The sequence below is a fragment of the Microcebus murinus genome, chromosome 28 (assembly GCF_040939455.1).
Source record: "Microcebus murinus isolate Inina chromosome 28, M.murinus_Inina_mat1.0, whole genome shotgun sequence".
NCBI classification, from domain to species: Eukaryota; Metazoa; Chordata; class Mammalia; order Primates; family Cheirogaleidae; genus Microcebus; species Microcebus murinus.
Genome location: NC_134131.1, coordinates 5,242,803 through 5,265,772, shown reverse-complemented (window position 1 = coordinate 5,265,772; position 22,970 = coordinate 5,242,803). Strand labels below are relative to the sequence as shown.

The 22,970-nt window shown below is 44.2% G+C and overlaps 1 protein-coding gene across 1 annotated transcript in view; it reads right to left on the bottom strand.

Moving 5' to 3' along the window:
- The window catches only part of GXYLT2 (glucoside xylosyltransferase 2), a 67,083-nt gene that overhangs the window by 20,891 nt on the left and 23,222 nt on the right, over positions 1-22,970 (bottom strand). The window contains exons 3-4 of the mRNA XM_012787412.3: positions 5,587-5,838; positions 3,987-4,110 (exon numbers count right to left, since the gene is read on the bottom strand). Of these exons, the coding sequence (XP_012642866.3) occupies positions 3,987-4,110; positions 5,587-5,838 (376 nt within the window). The remainder of the gene's footprint in view (positions 1-3,986; positions 4,111-5,586; positions 5,839-22,970) is intronic.

Below are 22,970 nucleotides of genomic sequence, written 5' to 3'. Positions count from 1 at the left end.
TTTTCCACCCCTTGAGGAAGCTGCCTGGGCTCACCCTCCCGGAAATGTCCTGCGGGCAGAGCTACCTGCAGGCCCCTTGGGCTTTAACTAGCTCCTCTCAAAGCCTACTCCCGCACCCCGACAATTACACACCCGCAGGCACTTGCCACCTAATTATAGCAAGAGTTTTAAAAACATTTTTTAGCTAATGACTTTTAAGCACAGCTTAAAAAGCAGTCTGATTGGCTACAGGAGCCTGTAATAATAACAACATTCCAGGCAAGCACTACAGGTTTTATGTGCATCGCTTCACCCATGGCAACCCAAAGAGCCGTAACAATAAACATGTTTATCTCCTGGGTCACGGCCCCTATGTGTCCCTGTCTCCTTTCCAGGGATCAAGGTGATGAATCCTTTCTGCAAATATCGTTTGTTCTGGTTTGTAGAAAGTGCTCACCACCGATATCAATGGAGAGAAACCTTATAGTTTGCAAGATCTCATGTTTAGATCGCTCAAGGTCAGGAGTTCGAAACCAGCCTGAGCAAGAGCGAGACCCCCCCCATCTCTACTAAAAATAGAAAGAAATTAATTGGCCAACTAAAAGTATAAAGAAAAAATTAGCCGGGCATGGTGGCGCATGCCTGTAGTCCCAGCTACTCGGGAGGCTGAGGCAGGAGGATCACTTGAGCCCAGGAGTTGGAGGTTGCTGTGAGCTAGGCTGACGCCACGGCACTCTAGCTGGGGCAGCAGAGTGAGACTGTGTCTCAGAAAAAAAGATCTCATGTTTAATAAAGTACCTGGGTAAAGCATGAAATAGGAAGATCGAGCACAAGCCACACGAAGAACAGTCAGGCATTTAACCTAACACCTCACTGATCTAAAACCAGAAAACTTGGTTATTTACTTGATGCTGCTCAGAGCTAGGATTTAGAACGAAGAACTCTGCAATTATTTTACAACATCCTTTTTACTCAATGAATCTAAGACGGGCAGAGCAGAAGCAATTAAGATCAGTTGGTTTCAGCCCCAATTAAAGACAAGGGGCTCGTGTCTAATTGCAAAGCTGCTTACGATTGCCTTTGGGTATTATTCACTCGCTGATCACGTCCTCAAATTATCTGCAACAGGCTGGGAGCATTTCTGGGGAGGCAGCTGTGTGCATTCCTTAGTTTGGGAATGTGGACAGAGAGATTTACATCAGGAAAATGCAATATTTAAAGGAAATAAATAATAATGTGGCAGAAAGGTGCATTTTGGGATACGCAAGTTAGAGTGGCCTGGGTTTGGATGCCAGCTCTCACACTCGTTAGCTGTGCTGTACATTATTTAACTCTTTCCCCCCTGGCACCTTTATCTGTAAAATGAGGATTATATTCTCAGTGTTGTTGTGAGGCTCAAGTACGATAAGGCTTAGAACAGCACCTGCCACTAAGTCCATCAGAAATGGCAGCCATTATTCCCTAGCTCCACGTGGCCGGCCTCACTTGTCTGATTTCTGATCGGACCTGATCCAAGAGAAACCATGCTAAGGTATGAGAATGAACAAAAAAAAAAAAAAAAAAGAGAGAGATGAAAATGATTTAAGAATTAATAAATGTTAAAATTATTAAAAAAAATAAACTATGTGATTTCTCTCCTTGGAATTTGGAATTGCGATGAGGTCAGGCTTTCTGTGTGGCTGTAGCATGAAACCTTGGTACTCTGTTTTGAGAGCAGAGGAGCAGAGAATGACAATCTTCAAAGACAGGAATAGGCCTGGCGCGGTGGCTCACGCCTGTCATCCTAGCACTCCGGGAGGCCGAGGCGGGCGGATTGCTCCAGGTCAGGAGTTTGAAAGCAGCCTGAGCAAGAGCGAGACCTCGTCTCTACTAAAAATAGAAAGAAATTAATTGGACAACTAAAAATATATGTACAAAAAAAATTAGCCAGGCAGGTTGGCACATGCCTGTAGTCCCAGCTACTTAGGAGGCTGAGGCAGGAGGATCGCTTGAGCCCAGGAGTTTGAGGTTGCTGGGAGCTAGGCTGATGCCACTGCACTCTAGCCCAGACAACAGAGTGAAACTCTGTCTCAAAACAACAACAACAACAACAAAAACAAAACAAAAAAACAAAGACAGGAATAAACAGCTTCAATGGGAAAAAGTAAATCTCACCAAGGTCTCCCACTTTGCTTATTTAAAGAGTATCTTTTGTGCTTCAACTAACCCCAGGGTCTTCTATTTGCAGCCAAGAGTCCTAACCAATACATTTACATGTAGAAAAAAGATGAAATCTGCTTAGGAAGAAAAATGAGGAGGTGTAGACTAAATTCCCTGTTAGGGTCAGAGTGAAATGGATTAAAACACACAACAAGTGCACAGCCAAGACCATTCCCTTCCTCTCCTGGATTAGTATTGGGAGTCTTTCCTAGAAACTCTGTATCAACCTGTTTTTCCTTTGCCTTTGCCTTTCCCTTTCCCTTTCCCTTTCCCTTTCCCTTTCCCTTTCCCTCCCCTCCCCTCCCCTCCCCTCCCCTCCCCTCCCCTCCCCTCCCTTCCCTTCCCTTCCCTTCCCTTTCCTTCCCTTTTCTTTTCTTTTGTAGGATTTGATCCTTTTTGATCTAAACACATATGAAATGAGGTTTTATACCAGATTTTTTTTCTTTTTAAACAAAGGTGACATGCAATCATGGGCAAAGTCTTTATAAACAGTAATTTCTGCTTCAGGGTTTTTATTTATTTATTTATTTTTTATTTATTTTTTTCTTCTCTTTTTTTTTCTTTTTATTTATTTTTTTGTTTTTTTATTTCTTGTTTTTTTTTGTTTGTTTTTTTATTTTTCTTTTTTTCTTTTTTTTCTTTTTTTTATTTGCTTCAGGGTTTTTAAAGACAAAGCAAAGGCCTGAATAGGGTGGGTAAGGATTGCTTTTGCCCTTTTTTTTTTTTTAACCCCAAAGATCTCTCTCAAGAAGAAAACATGCTTTTAATTTTTAATGACATTAAATAAGGTTTTAGCAAAAAAGAGAAAAAAAGATATTTTATTAGCTTTACATGTTAATATAGAAATATAAGCCAGAAATTTTCATCTCCCCTTTCCTCCCCAACTCTATCAAATCACTGACTTAATAATATAAGAGGAGTTTCTTTTGCCCCATATTGGAGGGGGGAGAAGGGATTTGGGAATTTGAGTCTTTATTCTAAGCTTTATTAACCTTGTACAAATCCCTTAACTCTGAGGACCCTCAGGATCAGTTCTGTTCAGTCTTGTAATTGTTCAGGCTAGGGAGGGTCTCTTGCCTAGATTATAATATTTTCATGTAGTTTGTGCTTCACATCAATTCTTTTTAAAAGGCAAAGCTAGGCCGGGCACGGTGGCTCATGCCTGTAATCCTAGCACTCTGGGAGGCCGAGATGGGTGGATCATTTGAGCTCAGGAGTTCGAGACCTGCCTGAGCAAAAGTGAGACCCTGTCTCTACCAAAAATAGAAAGAAATTAGCTGCACAACTAAACATACATAGAAAAAATTAGCCGGGCATGGTGGCGCATGCCTGTAGTCCCAGCTACTCGGGAGGCTGAGGCAGGAGGATCCCTTGAGCCCAGGACTTTGAGGTTGCTGTGAGCTAGGCTGATGCCAAGACACTCTACTCAGGGCAACAGAGTGAGACTCTGTCTCAAAAAAAAAATAAAGAGGCAAAGCTAGCCATGCATAGTTGTGGGGGCTCACATCAGTTTTGACTGTACTTCTTAGAAGAACGGTGTAGCAAAATCTAAAGGATATTCTCTAAAAAAGGAGTCCAGTGTTGGAAGTTTCAGCATTTGGCCTTTTGTGTCAGTAGCATGAGGACCCGCCTGGGCCGGACACCCAGGGTGGTGGGAGAAAGGGTGGGCTTCCCCGGGGAACTCGGGTGCCTCTGTGCACAGTTCGAGCCTGGCCCACAGCACCAGGGCCTGGAATGTTCCGGGGTGGGGGTGGGGGGGCAAGCTGGGCGCACTCCTACACAAACGGCATTCTTGGAAGAGGACCTACCTGGATTGAAGGAAAAAATGATATTCAGTAAATCCTGGTCTCCCCAGGTGATGGCATTCTTGTACTTTTGGTACAGAGGGTACAACATGTCTTCCCAAGCCAGGCCTGTTGGAATCACGCTGTTCTGGAAAAGAGAAAACCGCCAGAGCAGCTGAAGCCGAGCAAATACGTCTTGCCCACTGAGAAGCCAGGTAGAGAGAGGGACAGGCGCTCTGTCCTTCTGAGGAATGAAGCAAATAGAGGAAGGAGGCTCCTGCTATCCTCAGGGCATAAGACAAAGCAAAGAAGGGCCGTCAACTGTAGCGTTTTGCTAGATACACGTGCAGATGCTAGCTGGACCGAGAACTCGGAGTTGGGCCCATGGTCTCTACTCAGAAAACCATGCCTGAGCTCGAACCTCTCTCTTAGGCTCATTTCTTGTCTGTGAAGTGAAGGAACAAAATACAGACAGCAGAATTAAGGGATCTTAAGGAAGAGCACCTTTCCTTGTCTTAAAATAATGAATTACATTTAACAGAAAAGCAACACATTCATAGACTAAATATTCAAACATCACAGAAAGATATAAAATAAAAAAGTAAAAACTATTCTTCCCATATATCTCATTCCCACTTTTCCCCAGAAGAATCCACAACGAACAATTAATGGTCTCTTTCGGTATTCTTTTGGAAATTTCTTTTTTTTTTTTGAGACAGAGTCTCGCTTTGTTGCCCAGGCTAGAGTGAGTGCCGTGGCGTCAGCCTAGCTCACAGCAACCTCAAACTCCTGGGCTCAAGCCATCCTCCTGCCCCAGCCTCCCCAGTAGCTGGGACTACAGGCATGCGCCACCATGCCTGGCTAATTTTTTCTATATATATTAGTTGGACAATTAATTTCTATTTATAGTAGAGATGGGGTCTCGCTCTTGCTCAGGCTGGTTTCGAACTCCTGACCTGGAGCAATCCGCCCGCCTCGGCCTCCCAGAGAGCTAGGATTACAGGCGTGAGCCACCGCGCCCGGCCTCTTTTGGAAATTTCTAAGGCATAAAAGCAGTCACATTGTAGAGTATCATGATGTGCTGGCATTTAAATTTTTTTCCCTTTATATTTTCTTAGAGATCTTATTAGCTCATTTACAGATCAATCTATTCTTTTGAATAGGAAGATCATGTTTTGTTTTTTGACTAGTTCTCTACTGATATTCTCTTAGGTTCTTTCCAGTTCTTTGCTAGGATAAATTACGAGATCACAAACACTCTCGTACAAATATTTCTCTGTCCTTTCATATATATATAAATATATGCCTAGGGTCATTCCAAGAAATTTTGCATGGTCTTTAAAGCCTTGAGTATGCAAAGGAGTTAAAATATCATGAAATTCAGAAATGCAAAATAATATTCCTGAATGGTAACCGTGCCGAAGCTTTAAATCCCATAGCCCTCTGGGCTTTTCCTAAACAAACAAATATTCCAGAATTTTCCAGATACTTTTCTCTGGCTCTTTCCATCCTCACCCAGAGGCCACCTATTTCCAAAATCGGCAGATCCACTCTCTGGGAATGTCACTGTCGCGAAGACTTAACTCCCGATCCTTAAACGTGGCACCTTAAAGCACGTCGTTACCTTGAACTGGGCGCTTCTTATGCGAGTCAGGTTCATGAGCATGACGCCCGAGTTGACCCCCGCGGCGCCGTAGAAAGGGTGCCTGGCGAAGCGGCTGTACCAGCCGATCTTGGGGATCTCGTGCTCGGGAGCCATGGCTGCCAGCTGGGTGGAATTAAACTGCCTCAGAAGCTTCCAGATGTCATCGACAGGTCTCAGAAAGAGAACGTCGGTGTCCACGTAGAGAAGTGAGTCCACATCCTTCAAAATCACCTTTGGGGGTCAGGGGTTGGGGCGCAGGGGAGGGAGGGGAAGAACACAAAACAAAAGCAGGTCAGAAACAAAAGAAGTGGCATGAAAGGTAGATGATGCCACCGGTTTTCGTTGATGAGTGTCAAATTCTAGAAAGGTACCACTCTTGGAAACCATTCCTCCCTTCTGCTTTGACTTGAGGGTCAAATCAAGGCGTGTCAATCAAGTGTCAATCTAGTGTCAATCAAGGCGTGGGGACTTAAAAGAAGATAACTCTTGGGCCAAGCACGGTGGCTCACGCCTGTCATCCTAGCACTCTGGGAGGCCGAGGCGGGAGGATCGTTTGAGTTCAGGAATTCAAGACCAGCCTGAGCAAGAGCAAGACCCCCGTCTCTACTAAAAATAGAAAGAAATTAGCTGGATAACTAAAAATATATAGAAAAAATTAGCCGGGCATGGTGGCACATGCCTGTAGTCCCAGCTACTTGGGAGGCTGAGGCAGGAGGATCGCTTGAGCCCAGGAGTTGGAGGTTGATGTGAGCTAGGCTGATGCCACAGCACTCTAGCCCAGGCGACAGAGTGAGACTCTGTTTCAAAAAAAAAAAAAAAAGAAGAAGAGAACTCTTCATGTATGGTGGCCCAACTCTGGGACCCAGGGCTATATTTGATAGGGGTTGGACTTTCAAAGGGATGAAAACAACAGACCGTTATAGTGGCACCCTCTTCTTCCATCCTCTAGTAAGGCCACTTGTCCTTCTCTGTTAGTTGTCCCTGGGAACAGCTGGGTCTGGCATTGGAAAACTCAAAGTGGACAATCTCTAAACCAGCTCATGCTAGGCCTTACTGGTAAATACTCTCTCTCCCCAGAGCTCTTTCTTCCAGTGTTGCTGGGTGGCTCTCTAGTTTATCAAATGATATTTTTAGCTAAGATTTGCACTTGGGATTTTACGAGCTTTGTCTGTATATAAGGGATTGATAAACTTTTTCCTCTAAAGAGCCAGCAAGTAAATATTTAAAACTCTGTTGCAACTCCTCAACTTTGCCCTGGGAACACAGAAGCAGCCACTGACAACACGTAAACAAACAAAAGGGCTTGTGTTCCAACAAACCTTTATTTCAGGACACTGAAATTTGAATTTCATATAATTTTCAGATGTCACAAAATATGCTTTTGATTTTTTTTTTCAAGCATTTGAAATGTTAAAACCTGTTCATGGCTGTGGTTTGTGAACCTCAGTTGTAGTTATTCAATCAGGTAAGAATGAGTTCTCCTGTGCTAACTGCTTAGCTTTCCAGAGCTTTGTCCTGGGGGCTGAGACTTCAAAGCCTTAGGGTTAGTCAGGCATAGTGGCCCATGGCAATAGTCCCAGCCACTGGGGAGGCTGAGGCAGGAGGATCGCTTGAGCCCAGGAGTTGGAGGTTGCTGTGAGCAAGGCTGACGCCACAGCACTCACTCTAGCCTGGGCAACAGAGTGAGACGATGTCTAAAAAAAAAAAAAAAAAAAAAATCCTGAGTCTGGAGGTCCTGAGTTCAAGTCTTGACAGCATGAGGCACGAGCCCTGGGACTTTGGACAAGGGGCTCAGTCTTTCCCCGTCCGCACAAAGCAGAGAGCGAGATCGCCACCAGCACTGGCGCCCGGGCTGTCGCAATGAGGCGTTTCAATGAAACACACAGGGGAGCCAGCACAGCGGCTGCACATAGTAAGCACTCAAAAAACAGCGCTTTGGTAAGACATCTCTGTGTTGTCCCTTTTAAAATGTCAAGTGTAATTAGCTGCTACACGCACCGATGCCCACGGTGCTTCCAAACACGCCCGGCCACAAAGAGCTTCTATGCAGTCAGCAGCAAGTGGGGAAGAAATGAAGTTTTTAAACCTTTCTAATATTATAATCCACTTGGCACCTTGGCGGCAAACAAGTACATAGGCCTTTTTCCTCTTTATCTGAAAAAACAAAAGGCCAAAAAAAAATCACTCTTTCTACAATATTGCATCTCTGGAGGCGAATTCTGCAGCAATTATTGCTGGTTATTAATTTGAAGAGGATCATTGTTGGCCACCTTATAATGGGAAGAGAAGTATTTACCAAAAGGATATAAAACTAGCCATTCTGATTCCCTTATGCAAAAGAGTCAGCACTAGAAACGAGGCCTTTGTTTTTGCAGAGTAAAGTTGGGGGAGGCGGCACACAAGGGCCATCTGTGCGCTGCTGGCTGGAATGTAAGGCGGTTCCCGCCCCTGCTCCGTGCTCAGTGCTCCGCCCCACCTGGGCACCCTCCCCCAGCCACCGCTCTGCAAACTGTGCCAAGCGTGGGCCAAGGCCCGGCCATAGGCACAACACGGTCAGGGGCTCACCGGTTCCTCTTCAAGTGCATTTTTATTTATTTATTTTTTTTGAGACAGTCTCACTCTGTTGCCCGGGCTAGAGTGCTGTGGCGTCAGCCTAGCTCACAGCAACCTCAAACTCCTGGGCTCAAGCGATCCTCCTGCCTCAGCCTCCTGAGTAGCTGGGACTACAGGCATGCGCCACCATGCCCGGCTCATTTTTTCTGTATATATTAGTTGGCCAATTAGTTTCTTTCTATTTTTAGTAGAGACAAGGTCTTACTCTTGCTCAGGCTGGTTTCAAACTCCTGACCTCGAGCGATCCACCCGCCTCGGCCTCCCAGAGTGCTAGGATGACAGGCGTGAGCCACTGCGCCTGGCCTCTCTTCAAGTTCATTTTGCTCCAATCCTGGTCTGCCTCTTTTTTTTTTTTTTTTTTTTTTTTTTTTTTTTTTTTTGAGACAGAGTGTCACTTTGTTTCTCAAGCTAGAGTGAGTGCCATGGCATCAGCCTAGCTCACAGCAACCTCAAACTCCTTGGCTCAAGCCATCCTCCTGCCTCAGCCTCCCGAGTAGCTGGGACTACAGGCATGTGCTACCAAGTCCAGCTAATTTTTTCTATATATTTTTAGTTGGCCAATTAATTTCTTTCTATTTATAGTAGAGACAGGGTCATGCTCTCACTCAGGCTGGTTTCGAACTCCTGACCTCGAGCGATCCACCCGCCTCAGTCTCCCAGAGTGCTAGGATTGCAGGCGTGAGCCACCCTCCCGGTCCCTGGTCTGACTCTGACAGTAAAACTTGGTGGGTAAAAGATTTCGGTTTGAAATCTGTGTTCAAATTCTGTTTCCACCATGAACTGTGTGATTTAGGGCAAGCTGCTTAAGCCTGCTAAGCCTCAGTTTCCTCTTCTTTTTTTTTTTTGAGACAGAGTCTCACTTTGTTGTCCAGGCTAGAGTGAGTGCCGTGGCATCAGCCTAGCTCACAGCAACCTCAAACTCCTGGGCTTGAGTGATCCTTCTGCCTCAGCCTCCCGAGTAGCTGGGACTACAGGCATGCGCCACCATGCCCGGCTAATTTTTTATATATATATCAGTTGGCCAATTAATTTCTTTCTATTTATAGTAGAGACGGGGTCTCACTCTTGCTCAGGCTGGTTTTGAACTCCTGACCTTGAGCAATCCGCCCGCCTCGGCCTCCCAAGAGCTAGGATTACAGGCGTGAGCCACAGCGCCCGGCCAGTTTCCTCTTCTTATAAATGGAACTCATCTCATCGCGCTGCTGGGTTGATGAAATGAGATCATGTGTGTGAAGCTCCTGGCACACATGTAGCAAGGGCTTGATAATTGTTCAGGGATATTATTAGGGTCTCACTCTCAAGAGGGCTGAGTTCCTTGACTCAGAGCCCAGTGAGCCAGCAGCTGGCTACAATAATAGTAGCAGCAGTGAAAGAATGAGACCTAGTCCCCACTCTCAGGAGAGTTATGGGGGAGACAGAGAAGGGGCTAAGCAAAGTGAGGTGCAGGCGATGACTGGGGTAGCACAGAAGCACACAGCAGAGGCCCTAAGCCAGTCTGGAGGGAAAGCTCGGAAGGCTTCCCAGCAGAAGTGACACCTAAACTGAGAGATGAGTAAAAAGCAGGGCAAAGCATGTTGAGCTAAGTGGAACAGCATGTGCTAAGACTGGGCATGGCAAGGGGAGAACTGCCAGGGGCTTGGTGGGGCTGGAGTTTCCAGCAGGAAAGTAAGGGGTGGTGGAAGGTTAGGCCACCAAGGCAGGCAGGGGCCTGATCAGGAGCTATGGCAACAAATTCAGACTCAATCCTCAAGCCTCAGGGAGATGTTCAAGGACTTGACTCAGAAACCTCGAGGTCACTGTGGTTTCCATTCCTACCCACGTGGCTCACATCCAATCCTCAGCAAGTCCCACACACAGGCTCAACCTCCCGGATTCCTGAAGGTGTCCATTTCTCCCCCTCTCCACTCCCTCACCCAGAGTCCAAGGCACCACTGCAGCTCCTCCAGAATTCTAGAAAGTTCTGCTCACTGGTCTCCCTGTATCCATGCTCGCCCTGCTCCAACCCATTCCTCACAGATCAGCCAGAGGGATTTTTATTTTCCACTGTGATTTCTTCTTTATTTACAAGTGTCTCGTGTAATTTCCAAATATTTGCGATTTTTCAGGTATCTTTTTGTCATGCATTTGTATTTCAACTCCCTGGTGGTCAGGGTGCATACTCCGCGGGATTTCAGTCCTTTTAAATCGACCGAGACTTGTTTTACAGCCCAGCATAGGGTCTATCTTGGTGAAGGTTCCCCAGACATTTGAAAAGCCACGTCTGTTCTGCAGTTGTTGGGTGGAGTAGTCCGTAAATTCTATGGCTGTCCATCAGGTTACGTGGTTGGTAACGTCGTCAAAGTCTTTAATATCCTCACTGGTTTTCTGACTGTTTATTATGACCACACAAGCTCCACAGAACCTCATCTCTAAACACAAAGACAGGGTGAGAAATGTAAAGTCGCTGCAAATTCATTCACAACAACAGCTGTGATTTGGGAATCATTATTAATTTTCACACTAATCAGAGTCAACTCCCAAAAGAGGCATGTTGAAGTCTCCAACTCTGTGGATTGATCTGTTTCTCTGCTTGTCTAGGAAGGCTTTTAATTCATGGATCTGGAAGCTCTGTTATTAGGCGTGTATTCCTCTGGGATGGTTACATCTTCCTGATGGAGTGATCATTATATAATTACGAAATGTCCAGAGGGCTTAAAACAAACCCCAAAATCTACAACAGATCATACCGGGGTCCTCAAACTTTTTAAACAGGGGGCCAGTTCACTGTCCCTCAGACCATTGGAGGGCCGGACTATAGTTTAAAAAAAAAAAAAAAAAACAATGGGACTTTACTGCTTTTCTTAAAAAAAAAACAAAAAACAAAATAAATAAATAAAAAAAAAACAAAAAAATAAAAAAAAAACAACTATGAACAAATTCGTACGCACACTGCACATAGTCGGCTGCTAAGCAGGACAGGCAGCGGCGGCAAAAACACCCGGTGGGCCGCGGCCCATAGTTTGAGGACGCCTGGATCATACCATTTTCATCCTTAAATCCATTCAAGACTTTTCTTCACTGCACTTCAAATAGTCACACCTGTCCTCTTCTCCAACCTATTCTGTTGTCACTGGTGTTCACCTCCGAGCACAACCCAAGGGTTTTCTGGCTTCAGGGCCCTAACACCTATCATTATTGCTCTGCTAGTGTCCAAGTCAGTGCAGGGCAGGGAGCTAAATGAACCTACAGGAAACCAATGAGCTCCCAATTCTCTTCCTGTCTATGGCCAGGGTCTCCTCCATCTAAGATGCTCTTAAGTCTTCTTAGGTAGAATGCTCTTAGATAGAAACAAATATATAAGTCCTCTGTCAGAAAGAAAACATCAAATTGAAACTATGCATTTCTCATTTAACAAAGGAATCATCTTATTATGGACCAAATGTTTATGTGTCTCCCCACAATTTGTATGTTGAAATCCTGACACCCAGGTGATGGTATTAGAAGGTAGGGTCTTTTTTTTTTCTAAGACAGAGTCTCACTCTGTTACCCAGGCTAGAGTGAGTGCCGTGGCGTCAGCCTAGCTCACAGCAACCTCAAACTCCTGGGCTCAAGTGATCCTCCTGATCCTCCCGAGTAGCTGGGACTATAGGCATGCGCCACCATGCCCCGCTAATTTTTTCTATAGTTGGCCAATTAATTTCTTTCTATTTTTAGTGGAGATGGGATCTCACTCTTGCTCAGGCTGGTTTTGAACTCCTGACCTCGAGCGATCCTCCAGCCTCGGCCTCCCAGAGTGCTAGGATTACAGGTGTGAGCCACCGTACCTGGCCAGAAGGTAGAGTCTTTAAAGAGACCCCAGAGAGCTCTCTTGTCCCTTCCACCATGTGAGGGCACAGTAAGAAGGTGCCACCTATGAACCAAGAAGCGGGTCCTCACCAGACAGACTCTGAATCAATCTGCTGGTGCCTTGATCATAGACGTCCCAGCTCAAGAGCTGAGAAGTTTCTGTCGTTTACACGCCACCCAGGTTATGGTATTGTTTTACGGCAGCTCCAACTAAGATACACCTTCTGTGGCCAGGCACGGTGGCTCACGCCTGTAATCCTAGCACTTTGGGAGGCCGAGGCGGGCGGATTGCTCGAGGTCAGGAGTTCGAAGCTGAGCAAGAGCGAGGCCCAGTCTCTACTATAAATAGAAAGAAATTAATTGGCCAACTAATATATATAGAAAAAATTAGCTGGGCATGGTGGTGCATGCCTGTAGTCCCAGCTACTGGGGAGGCTGAGGCAGGAGGATTGCTTAAGCCCAGGAGATTGAGGTTGCTGTGAGCTAGGCTGACGCCACGGCACTCACTCTAGCCTGGGCAACAAAGCGAGACTGTCTCAAAAAAAAAAAAAAAAAAAAAAAAAAAAGAAAAGATACACCTTCTGTTATGTTCTTTCTCACTTCTCTTCCCAAGTTCATGGCGCCTGAGGTGAAGACAGGAAGTCTCTCCAATGCACTTAAACACAGCACCTTTATTGATTATGAAATGCACGTGCAGCTTGTGAACTACTGTTTTAGACAATTGCCTACAGCGCTAAAACTGCAGTGAGCGTGAACATTAGCGCTGGCTCCCAAGTCTTATCTGTTGATGTGAATGAATTAGCCAGTCCCTTCACATTTCTGTCCCCTTTCCTTGGGACAGAGATAAGGCTCCGTGGAGCTGCCTGGTTTATGATAAGCGGCTTCCCAGACCTAGAAGTGGAAACTATCAAAGGCCTCCCAAACGCCAGCCAGGGCTTTTCGCTTATTATTCTCCAACACCCAGCTCTGACTCACCCCTTCTAAGACTCTCCCAAGGGCTCCCTGTTCTTTCCCTCCACTTTCTCTTCATCACACCACCTGGCCTCCTTCCTTCCATCACTGCTCGCCATCAGTGGCCCTCAGTTAAATTACCTTCTCATTTATTGCTTGCCTCCTCCGATTAGAATAGAAGGTCCATGAGGGCAGGGACCTGCCATATCTAGTTAACTTCTCTTTTTTTGTTTTTTGAGTCAGAGTCTCGCTCTGTTGCACGGGCTAGAGTGCTGTGGCATCAGCCTAGCTCACAGCAACCTCAAACTCCTGGGCTCCAGCGATCCTCCTGCCTCAGCCTCCCGAGTAGTTGGGACTACAGGCATGCGCCACCATGCCCGGCTAATTTTTTCTATATATATATATATATATATATATATATATATATATATATATTTTTTTTTTTTTAGGTGTCCAGATCAGATAATTTCTTTCTATTTGTAGTAGAGACAGGGTCCTGCTCTTGCTTAGGCTGGTCTCGAACTCCTGACCTTGAGCAATCCACTGGCCTTGGCCTCCCAGAGTGCTAGGATTACAGGTGTGAGCCACCGCGCCCAGCCGTATCTAGTTAACTTCTAAAGTCCATGTGCTGGGCAAAATGCTTGGCACATATACTAGGCATCCAATAAATGTTTACATGATCTAAGGAATTCAGCTGTTGACCTGTCTCAGAATCGTTGTGATTTTAAATACGCTTCGAGGCTGACTGTAGAACAGGAAGACAGGTTCTGAGAGATGAGAAGGTCTATGAACAACTGACAAGCAGAAGACCCCAAGTTCCTGAAAGGAAAACCAATAGAACACCTACCACAAGGACTATCATTCTTGTGCTTGTGTAGACGGGTACGTCACCCTCCAGGCCTCTGTTGACAGGAGAGCTAGGTCTCTCAGGACATCATCCTATTTCTTTACCTCTCAAGCATTTCTAAAACACCCTCCAAACTAAAAGGATACAAAGGAAGCAGAGGCCGGGCGCGGTGGCTCACGCCTGTACTCCTAGCACTCTGGGAGGCCGAGGCGGGCGGATTGCTCAAGGTCAGGAGTTCTAAACCAGCCTGAGCAAGAGTGAGACTCCATCTCTACTATAAAAAAATAGAAAGAAATTAATTGGCCAACTAATATATATAGAAAAAATTAGCCAGGCATGGTGGCACATGCCTGTAGTCCCAGCTACTGGGGAGGCTGAGGCAGGAGGATCGCTTGAGCCCAGGAGTTTGAGGTTGCTGTGAGCTAGGCTGATGCCACGGCACTCACTCTAGCCTGGGCAACAAAGTAAGACTCTGTCTTCAAAAAAAAAAAAAAAAAAAACAGAGAGGCTGGGCATGGTGGCTCACACCTGTAATCCTAGCACTCTGGGAGGCCATTGCAGGAGGATCACTTGAGCTCAGGAGTTTGACATAAGCCCGAGCAAGAGTGAGATCTTTACTAAAAATAAAACAATTAGCCGGGCACGGTGGTTCATGCCTGTGGTCCCAGCTACTAGGGAGGCTGAGGCAGGAGGATCTCTTGAGCCCAGGAGTTGGAGGTTGGGAAAAAGATATTTAAAGAGGGTTAAAGCAGGAGGTAGAAGCAGAGAGGAGGAAAGGAAAAGTTTTGAGAAGAAAAAAGGAAGTCCCTCCTTCTTGCCAAGTGAAGACATCTACATCTCAACAAAGAGACTTGAATAGAATGAACAGAGCAATAACAAATCTATACTGAATCAGAAAGTCGCCGTCTTGATATACACTAAATCGGATTATGACTAAACAAATGATGCTCCCATGAAAGGCACAGGAAAACCCAGGTTCTATGTCACTGTGGGAAGATGGAACATTCTGGAGATGGGTGCTTGGTGATGGTGATACAACAATGTGCACGTATTTAACGCCACAGAATTGCACACTTAAAAATGGTTAACATAGTACATTTGTTATGTATATTTTACAACAATAAAAAAATGGGAAAAAAGAAATGCAGATATCACGATTACATTTTTCAGTTAAAATAAAGATTGCTTTACACAGTATACTCCATGGTTATTTAATGACCTATTTCTGCCTTTGTAAACTTTCACTTCCCTTAGCCAAATACATTTCAGAATGTATTCCAAGATCATTTTTAATTCCATAATTATATCAAGTCCCTGTGCTTTTTATTTATTTATTTTTTCACTTTTTCTTGTTTTGAAGCTCCCATCATTCCTGAAGCATGCGCGTCTCCGGGTAAAATGTGTTGTCACAGCAGACAGAAAGGCCACCTGTGCCGAGACATGGGCATGGCCAGCACCCCTCTCTGCCTTGCCCTCTTTCTCCAACAGAGCTCTTTCTCGTGGGATTCTGGGGGGCGTAGCTGGAGGCTGCTGCGCCCTCTCATTCTACAGAAAGAGAAGCTGGGCAAAATAAGGAAGGCTTCTAAGTCTGTTTGCACTTTCTCCTCTGGGACTACAATTCCTACGTCCCCAAACCAAAATCAGCAAGCAAGGGAAACTCGACATTTCAACGCACATTTTCAGTTTGATAAAATAAGTTCCCTTTCCTCCACCATTCTGTCATTCTGTCAAATGCACAGGGGACCTATCTCGAAGCAGGCCACTACGGGGACAACAGTTCCTGAGCAAAGGCAGAAAGCTAGTTAACAATGAACGTTTCCACAGATGGGCGGGCGACCTCGGAGAGTTCCTCTAGTCAACAGGTGAAAATCTGGAAGGTGCAAAACCCGAGTTGAAGGAGGTTAATATCCCAACACTCCAATGTAAACAATAATCCCAGAAAATAATAAGGTAGATGCTATTCTGAATAATAATTATACTAATTATAAACACTTATATAGCACTTACTGTTTGCTAGGTACTGTTCAACAACCTTTCCCATATTGACTCATTTAATCTTCAGCACAATCCAATGAGGCAGTACTATCATTATCCCCATTTTATAGATGAGGAAACTGAGGCACAGACAGTTTAAGTAACTTACCCAAGGTCATACAGCTATACTAAACATCCAATCACAAATATGTATAAAGCAATAATCATCCCATTTATTAATTAATTAATTTATTTTTGAGACAGAGTCTTACTGTGTTGCCCGGGCTAGAATGCAGTGGCATCAGCCTTGCTCACAGCAACCTCAAACTCCTGGGGTCAAGCAATCCTCCTGCCTTAGCCTCCTGAGTAGCTGGGACTACAGGCCTGTGCCACCACGCCTGGCTAATTTTTTCTATATATATTTTTAGCTGTCCAGCTAATTTCTTTCTATTTATAGTAGAGACGGGGTCTCGCTCTTGCTCAGGCTGGATTCAAACTCCTGACCTTGAGCGATCCTCCGCCTCGGCCTCCCAGAGAGCTAGGATAACAGGTGGTGAGCCACCGTGCCCGGCCCCTTTCATTTATTTAGCTTTTGTTATGTGTTAAGCACCATTCTGGGTATTTCATATACATCGTTGCCAGCGCTTCAATAACCCTGTTAGAATGGGATTATTACCCCATTTAACAGATGAACCTCACCAGTTTACCCAATGTCACCACCAGTAAATGGCAGTACAGGGGTGATACTGCGGATCTCTGAAATAAAGCTCATTGTCCTTGTGCTCTATGTTGATTTTCACCTAACACGGAGCAGTAACAGTACACGCTCACAATGCCAATGACAGACGTGCTCTGAGGCTGTCACTGCTTGCAGGGGTCCTCAAACTTTTTAAACAGGGGCCAGTTCACTGTCCCTCGGTCCGTTGGAGAGTGCGGTGCACTTTCCACACATGCGCACTGTGGGCCCGGGACGAGTCGGCTGCTAAGCAGGACAGGCAGCGGCGGCAAGAACACCCGGCGGGCCAGATAAATGTCCTTGGGGAGCAACATGTGGCCCGCGGGCCATAGTTTGAGGACGCCTGGCTTATAGCCCCTCTCAAAGGAGAGAGCTTAGAGATACAAGTATGCATACAAACTCAGGCATATCACATACCTATAATTATTTCTATATCTATTTATCTGTGTCTATACATATTTTTTTAAAAAAAAAACCTGAGTTCACACTGAAAGTGATCTCAAGAAACTGTGTGTGCATATGTCTTAGAGAGTTAATTTGTTAAAGAAAAAGAGAATTTTGAGCTTAGATTGTTAGAGTGTTGGTCTGAATTTTGAAGACATAGGTATGATTGTAATAAGCAAGGCTGGAGGTGGAGGGGGGAGTGGTTAGGGTGTTGTTTACAGACAATAGCATGGGGAGGGTGACAGGCACAGCAGCTGGGGAGGACAGTGACAGACCGGTCTGGCTGGAATGGGAAATGCATGATCTGGAATAATGCTTAAAGTCGACAGGTAAACCCAGTCAGCATGCAGAGGGCCCTGAACACCGGGCTGAGAGGTTTAGACCTGGCCCCACAAGGGAATGGGGACTCTAGCAAGATTCTAAGCCTGAATCCATCTACTGTGAACAGCATTCAAAAACCCAAAATGCAGGAGTGGCATGCAGGAGGGAAGGGACACAGGTGGCAGAGAGATGAGTAAACAGGTCAGTTTCATAATCCTTTTATCTATTATCGTCGTCACATTTATTTTTTTGTCTTAATGTAAATACGCTCAGACCCAGAACACCTGGTCAAAAAAGGCCTATTAATTCTGGCACAACTGAATGTCCTTGCAAATGTGGACAGAGAGCTTCCAGACATTATAAAAAAAAAGCTGTGATGTTCTCTTTGTCTTTTTTCTCTTATTGGTTTGCCATTTAAAAAAAATGTCTAAATTGACACAATGCACACATTCATGCTTGTGTGTTGCAAAAACATAAGAACAACTCTGCAATTGACAAGCTTCTCTCCTTTCTTTGGAATTAACCAATGTTAGCAGGGCAGCGAGCCATCCCGGACTGTCGCTGTGCATTCTCCTGTACGTAGGCCCTTCGTGTGGCCAGCAAGTCAGATCTCAACTGTGTGTTGCCTTCTCAGAGACCTTCACTCCCATCACTCTCTAACCTCTTCTATTTTTTTCCACAATTCTTATTACTACCTGAAATTAACTTATAGGTTACTTATATTTTGTCATTCTTCTCTGACTTGAATATAAGGTCCATGCAAGCAGGAAATTTGGATTTTTTTTTTTTTTTTTGAGACAGAGTCTTGCTCTGTTGCCTGCGCTAGAGTGCAGTGGCGTCATCACAACTCAAAGCAACCTCAAACTCCTGGGCTCAAGCAATCCTCCTGCCTCAGCCTCCCGAGTAGCTGGGACTACAGGCGTGCACCACCATGCCTGGCTTATTATTCTATTTTTAGTAGAGACGGGGTCTGGCTCTTGCTTAGGCTGGTCCTGAACTCCTGACTTCAAGAGACCCTCCCATCTCGGTCTCCCAAAGTGCTAGGATTATAGGTGTGAGCCACCTTGTCTGGCCAAAATTTGGATATCTTATTCATACTCATATTCTAGGGCTAGTCACATAATTGAAGCTCAATAAATATTATTGAATAAATGGTTATATGTGTGTAAATGTTTATACACACATGAACACATATACTTTTGCATTTAAAGAAATACCAATAGAATCATGCTATACGGACTATGCTTTCTCATTGCCTACTTTGGGATATTTCCCTTTCATTTTATATGTGAGAGAACAAAGAACATTCTGTTCAAGGCGGTATATTCTCAAGTACCCCCTTTGATATTGTTAAAATAGTTAAAGCTAGTGCAGAGAATGATAGTCACTTGGAAAGTACTGTTCCTATAAAATGTTTCCTTTCCTGGTTTTACTAGGAATCTGTACAAAAATGAATACACACTCTTGATTAAACAGTGTTCTCCCATTTTGACTGTTTTAATCTGAGATTTTAAGGTCGTTTGTTTCATTAAATTATTAGCTTAAAATAGGGTGTTACCAGAGAAAATTAAAGCGGATCAATTTTTATTTTTGCTTCTATTGTGCCCCCTTGTGGAATTACACATAGCTTACAGACTCATTTTCGTGACGTTTTAACAAAGAGCAGGGTGTACCAATGCCCTGGCCAAGTTCACACATGTTCCTACCAGTGAAGTGGACTCTTCTGGTCTTCGAAAACAAGATTCAGATTGCCTCTGAGCTGGGCAAATCAATGATGGCTTTGTTCAGGATGGTTCTCCTGAGATTCCGGCTCATTAAACTTGTGTTTGGTCTTTGATTTCATCATCTCAGCTATGTGGCCAACTGTTAGATCCGCATGTGGGCCGTTTTCCACAGGCCTTGCGTAACTGAAGGTGTCTGGTTGCTCTGGCATGTTCTGAGATAATGGCTCTCCCAGATCTTCCATCTGCTTCCATGCTCCCTCTTGGCTTGCGTCCCCCTCTTATCAGGTGTTGCGATCCCAGCCGGCAAGCACAGAGCATCTCTCCTTGTTGGCCGTAGACATTCCGTTAGCCATGGCAACTGTCACTTAAGGCAGAGTCTAGTTTCCTGGTCAGATGGTGCCTCCCCAGGGAACTCGCTCTCTGCTTAGGGAGCTGCTGAAAACAGGATCATCGTGTCACAAGGAACCGGGGCTCTTCACTTGAATTGGACTAATTTCCCAAGATTTCCCTTTCCTTACATTTGTGCATCTAATCCAACTAACATTTATTAAATGGACACTGGGTCCAGGGCTCAGAACTTTTATAAGGGTTATATCTTTAAATCCTCCCTGCCACTTTTTGAAGCAGTTGTTAAAGCCTTTTTTATAAGCCCATCCATCCGTTCTTCTGTCTGTCCATCCAGCCATCCATCCATCTGAAATGTTTTACAGGGTGCCTTCTGTTGATATACACCAGGCATGCTCTCGGTGCTGCAGATCAAAGATCTCTGCCCTCACAGGGCTTACGTGCTCATGAGAGAAGCCAAAACATAAGACAAATAAGTAAATTATGTAGCATTCTAACTTTGAAGATAGTAGGCTAGGGAAAAAAGCAAGCAGGGGCGGGGAGCAATTATAAATACAACAGCCTCACTCAACTGGTGAGTCTGAGCAAAGGCGTATGTGCTATTTTTAAACCCATTTAACAATTAAAGAATGGAAGGTTTGGGGGAATCTTTCAAAGGAGGTATTTTTGGAACACTTCGGGAATGTTTTCTACACACACAGGAGAAAACATTGGGATTAATACACTAGGAGAAGTAGGGCAGAATGACTACACTATAGGACAATCTCAGGCTCCAATCTAAGCTCTGAGATTTACCGCAGGCAAAGGATTTTATTTCTCTAAACTTCAGTTTCTTTACTGGTAAAGAGGATACAAATAAGTACATTTCCCAAAGAGCTGTGAAGACTTAGTGAAATCATAAAAGATCCAAACACGTGGCAAGGGTGGCAGACTGGGTGGTCTTTGGCCACCCACCATACATTCCTCTTTGTTCAGCGGTAAGTCTGGAAGTCATGTTTTGAAGCCAGTATTTCTCAGACTATTTTCAACTGTTAAGAAATGCATTTCACAGTAAGAAATGCATGTTTGCCACAATTCTACTACATGCATACATAAATATATAAACAGAAATGTCAAAAATAGTATTTGTCTTTGTTATACGTAATGTGTCTCTGTTATTTTCCATTCTATTCTACTTTATTTCGTTTTTTTTTTTTTAAAAAGATGATAATAATCCATTACATTGGTTTCAGGAGTCATCGGTGGGTTATTTCCCACAATTTGAAAAACACAGGAGAGTCAAACAGTTAAAAAAAACACTTGGTAAATAATATACATAGGTAAATAGATAGGCAGACATATGGACAAATAAGCAAAACGGTCTATACCCCACATCAGGTTTCTCACTCTCAGAGAAAACCACCAATTCCAATTCTTTGAATTGATTCTACGGCTATGGACCTTCATGTCTGTAAATAATATACCTCATCTACTGGCTTCCTACCCTAGAAGAATAGGATTTAGCTTTCTTTCCCACAAACTCCCAACCCCACTGCCCACATATACACACTTCCTATCCCCCAATACAGTTATAGCAAAATATCGTTCAGATCAATACACAGTGTTATCTTACGATGACCACATAAATGCTATTTCCAGTTAAGCCATGAAACCAACCATATTTTTCCTCTCTGTACAATTCTGTTTCCCTTGCAATTAATAATTGCCCTTTTCATTGTTGTTAGTTTGCTTGGTTTTCTTATTATTTTCTTTTTGATTTTTTTTTTTTTTTTGAGACAGAGTCTCACTCTGTTGCCCAGGCTAGAGTGAGTGCCGTGGCGTCAGCCTAGCTCACAGCAACCTCAAACTCCTGGGCTCAAGCAATCCTTCCGCCTAAGTCTCCCGAGTAGCTGGGACTACAGGTATGCGCCACCATGCTTGGCTAATTTTTTCTATATCTTTTAGTTAGCCAATTTATTTCTATTTTTTAGTAGAGATGGGGTCTCGCTCTTGCTCAGGCTGGTTTCGCACTTCTGACCTTGAGCGATCCTCCCGCCTTGGCCTCCCAGAGTACTAGGATTACAGGCGTGAGCCCCCGCACCCAGCCATATATTTTGATTTTTTAAAGATCGCTTTTGTGTCCATCCTTGTGCCGGGGCCATGCTAATATTCTCAGTACCATGCCAAAGTTTGCTTGGTTTTCTATATGTTTATTAACGTTTCTTCCACAGCTTCCTGATTCACTCCAGCCAGAATGCTGTCCAGCTATCATCGCCCTTCCCCTGAGACTCCTTTCCCGTCTCTTTTGAGTGGCAGTCCCTGCTTCTTGGTTCCCATTTTGGCAGAGCACATACCCAGTAGCTCCTTGAGAGAGAACTCATAGCAGGTTAAATATTTTGAAACTGTACACATTTGAAAATGTCTTGATCTTCCCGTATACCTGATTTATAGTTTGGCTGGGTATAGAATTCTAGATTGGAAATAAGGTTGCCTTATGAATTTTAAAGGCATTGCTCCAATATTTTAACATTTTGCACATTGCTGTTAAGGAGTTTAAAGCCCATATGATTTCTAGTCCTTTGATGTGACCGTTTTGACCCCTCTCTGAGAGCTATAGTATCTTCTTTTTCTCTGTATTGTTCTGAAAGTTCAAGTCAATCTGCCTGATGCTGTTTGGGTTGTTGTTTTTTTATTCATCAAATATGTTAAGTCTTTGGGGGATTCTCTCAATCTGGGAATCTATGTCTTCTTGTTCTGGGAAACTGTCTTGAATTAATTTCACTGTTGATTTCCTATCCATGGTGTTCTCTCATTTTTCTTTTCAAAGCTCTTATTGTTCAGACATTGGACCAGTCCTCTAACTTTCTGATCATTTTATTGCTATTCTCCATCTCTTTAGTTTTTGTTTGATTTTTGCTCTACTTTCAGAAAGATTGCCTCAATTTTTTCTTTCAAATTCTTCTATGGAGCTGTTCATTTCTGCTATATTTTGACTATACAAGAGTTTATAGCCTCTAAATATTTCATTTTTAATAGAATCACATGCTTCTTTCATACATGTAATGTTTTCTTTTATTTCTCTGAGAATCCTAATGATAATTTTTTTAGAAGTTTTACTTATCCTGCATATGTTATTTTCTCTAGGTTGATATTCTGCTTTTTTCTTTTTTCTTTTTTTGAGACAGAGTCTCACTTTGTTGCCCAGGCTAGAGTGAGTGCCGTGGCATCAGCCTCGCTCACAGCAACCTCCAACTCCTGGGCTCAAGCGATCCTCCTGCCTCAGCCTCCCGAGTAGCTGGGACTACAGGCATGCGCCACCATGCCCGGCTAATTTTTTCTATATATATTAGTTGGCCAATTAATTTCTTTCTATTTTTAGTAGAGACGGGGTCTTGCTCTTGCTCAGGCTGGTTTCGAACTCCTGACCTCGAGCAATCCACCCACCTTGGCCTCCCAGAGTGCTAGGATTACAGGTGTGAGCCACCGCGCCCAGCCGATATTTTCTGTTTTGAACCCTGTTTGAACCCTTTCCTATTCGAGGTTTCTTCAAATGTCTAGTGATTGCTGAATCACTATTCACACTGAGGAGCTGGTTTAGAAGCAG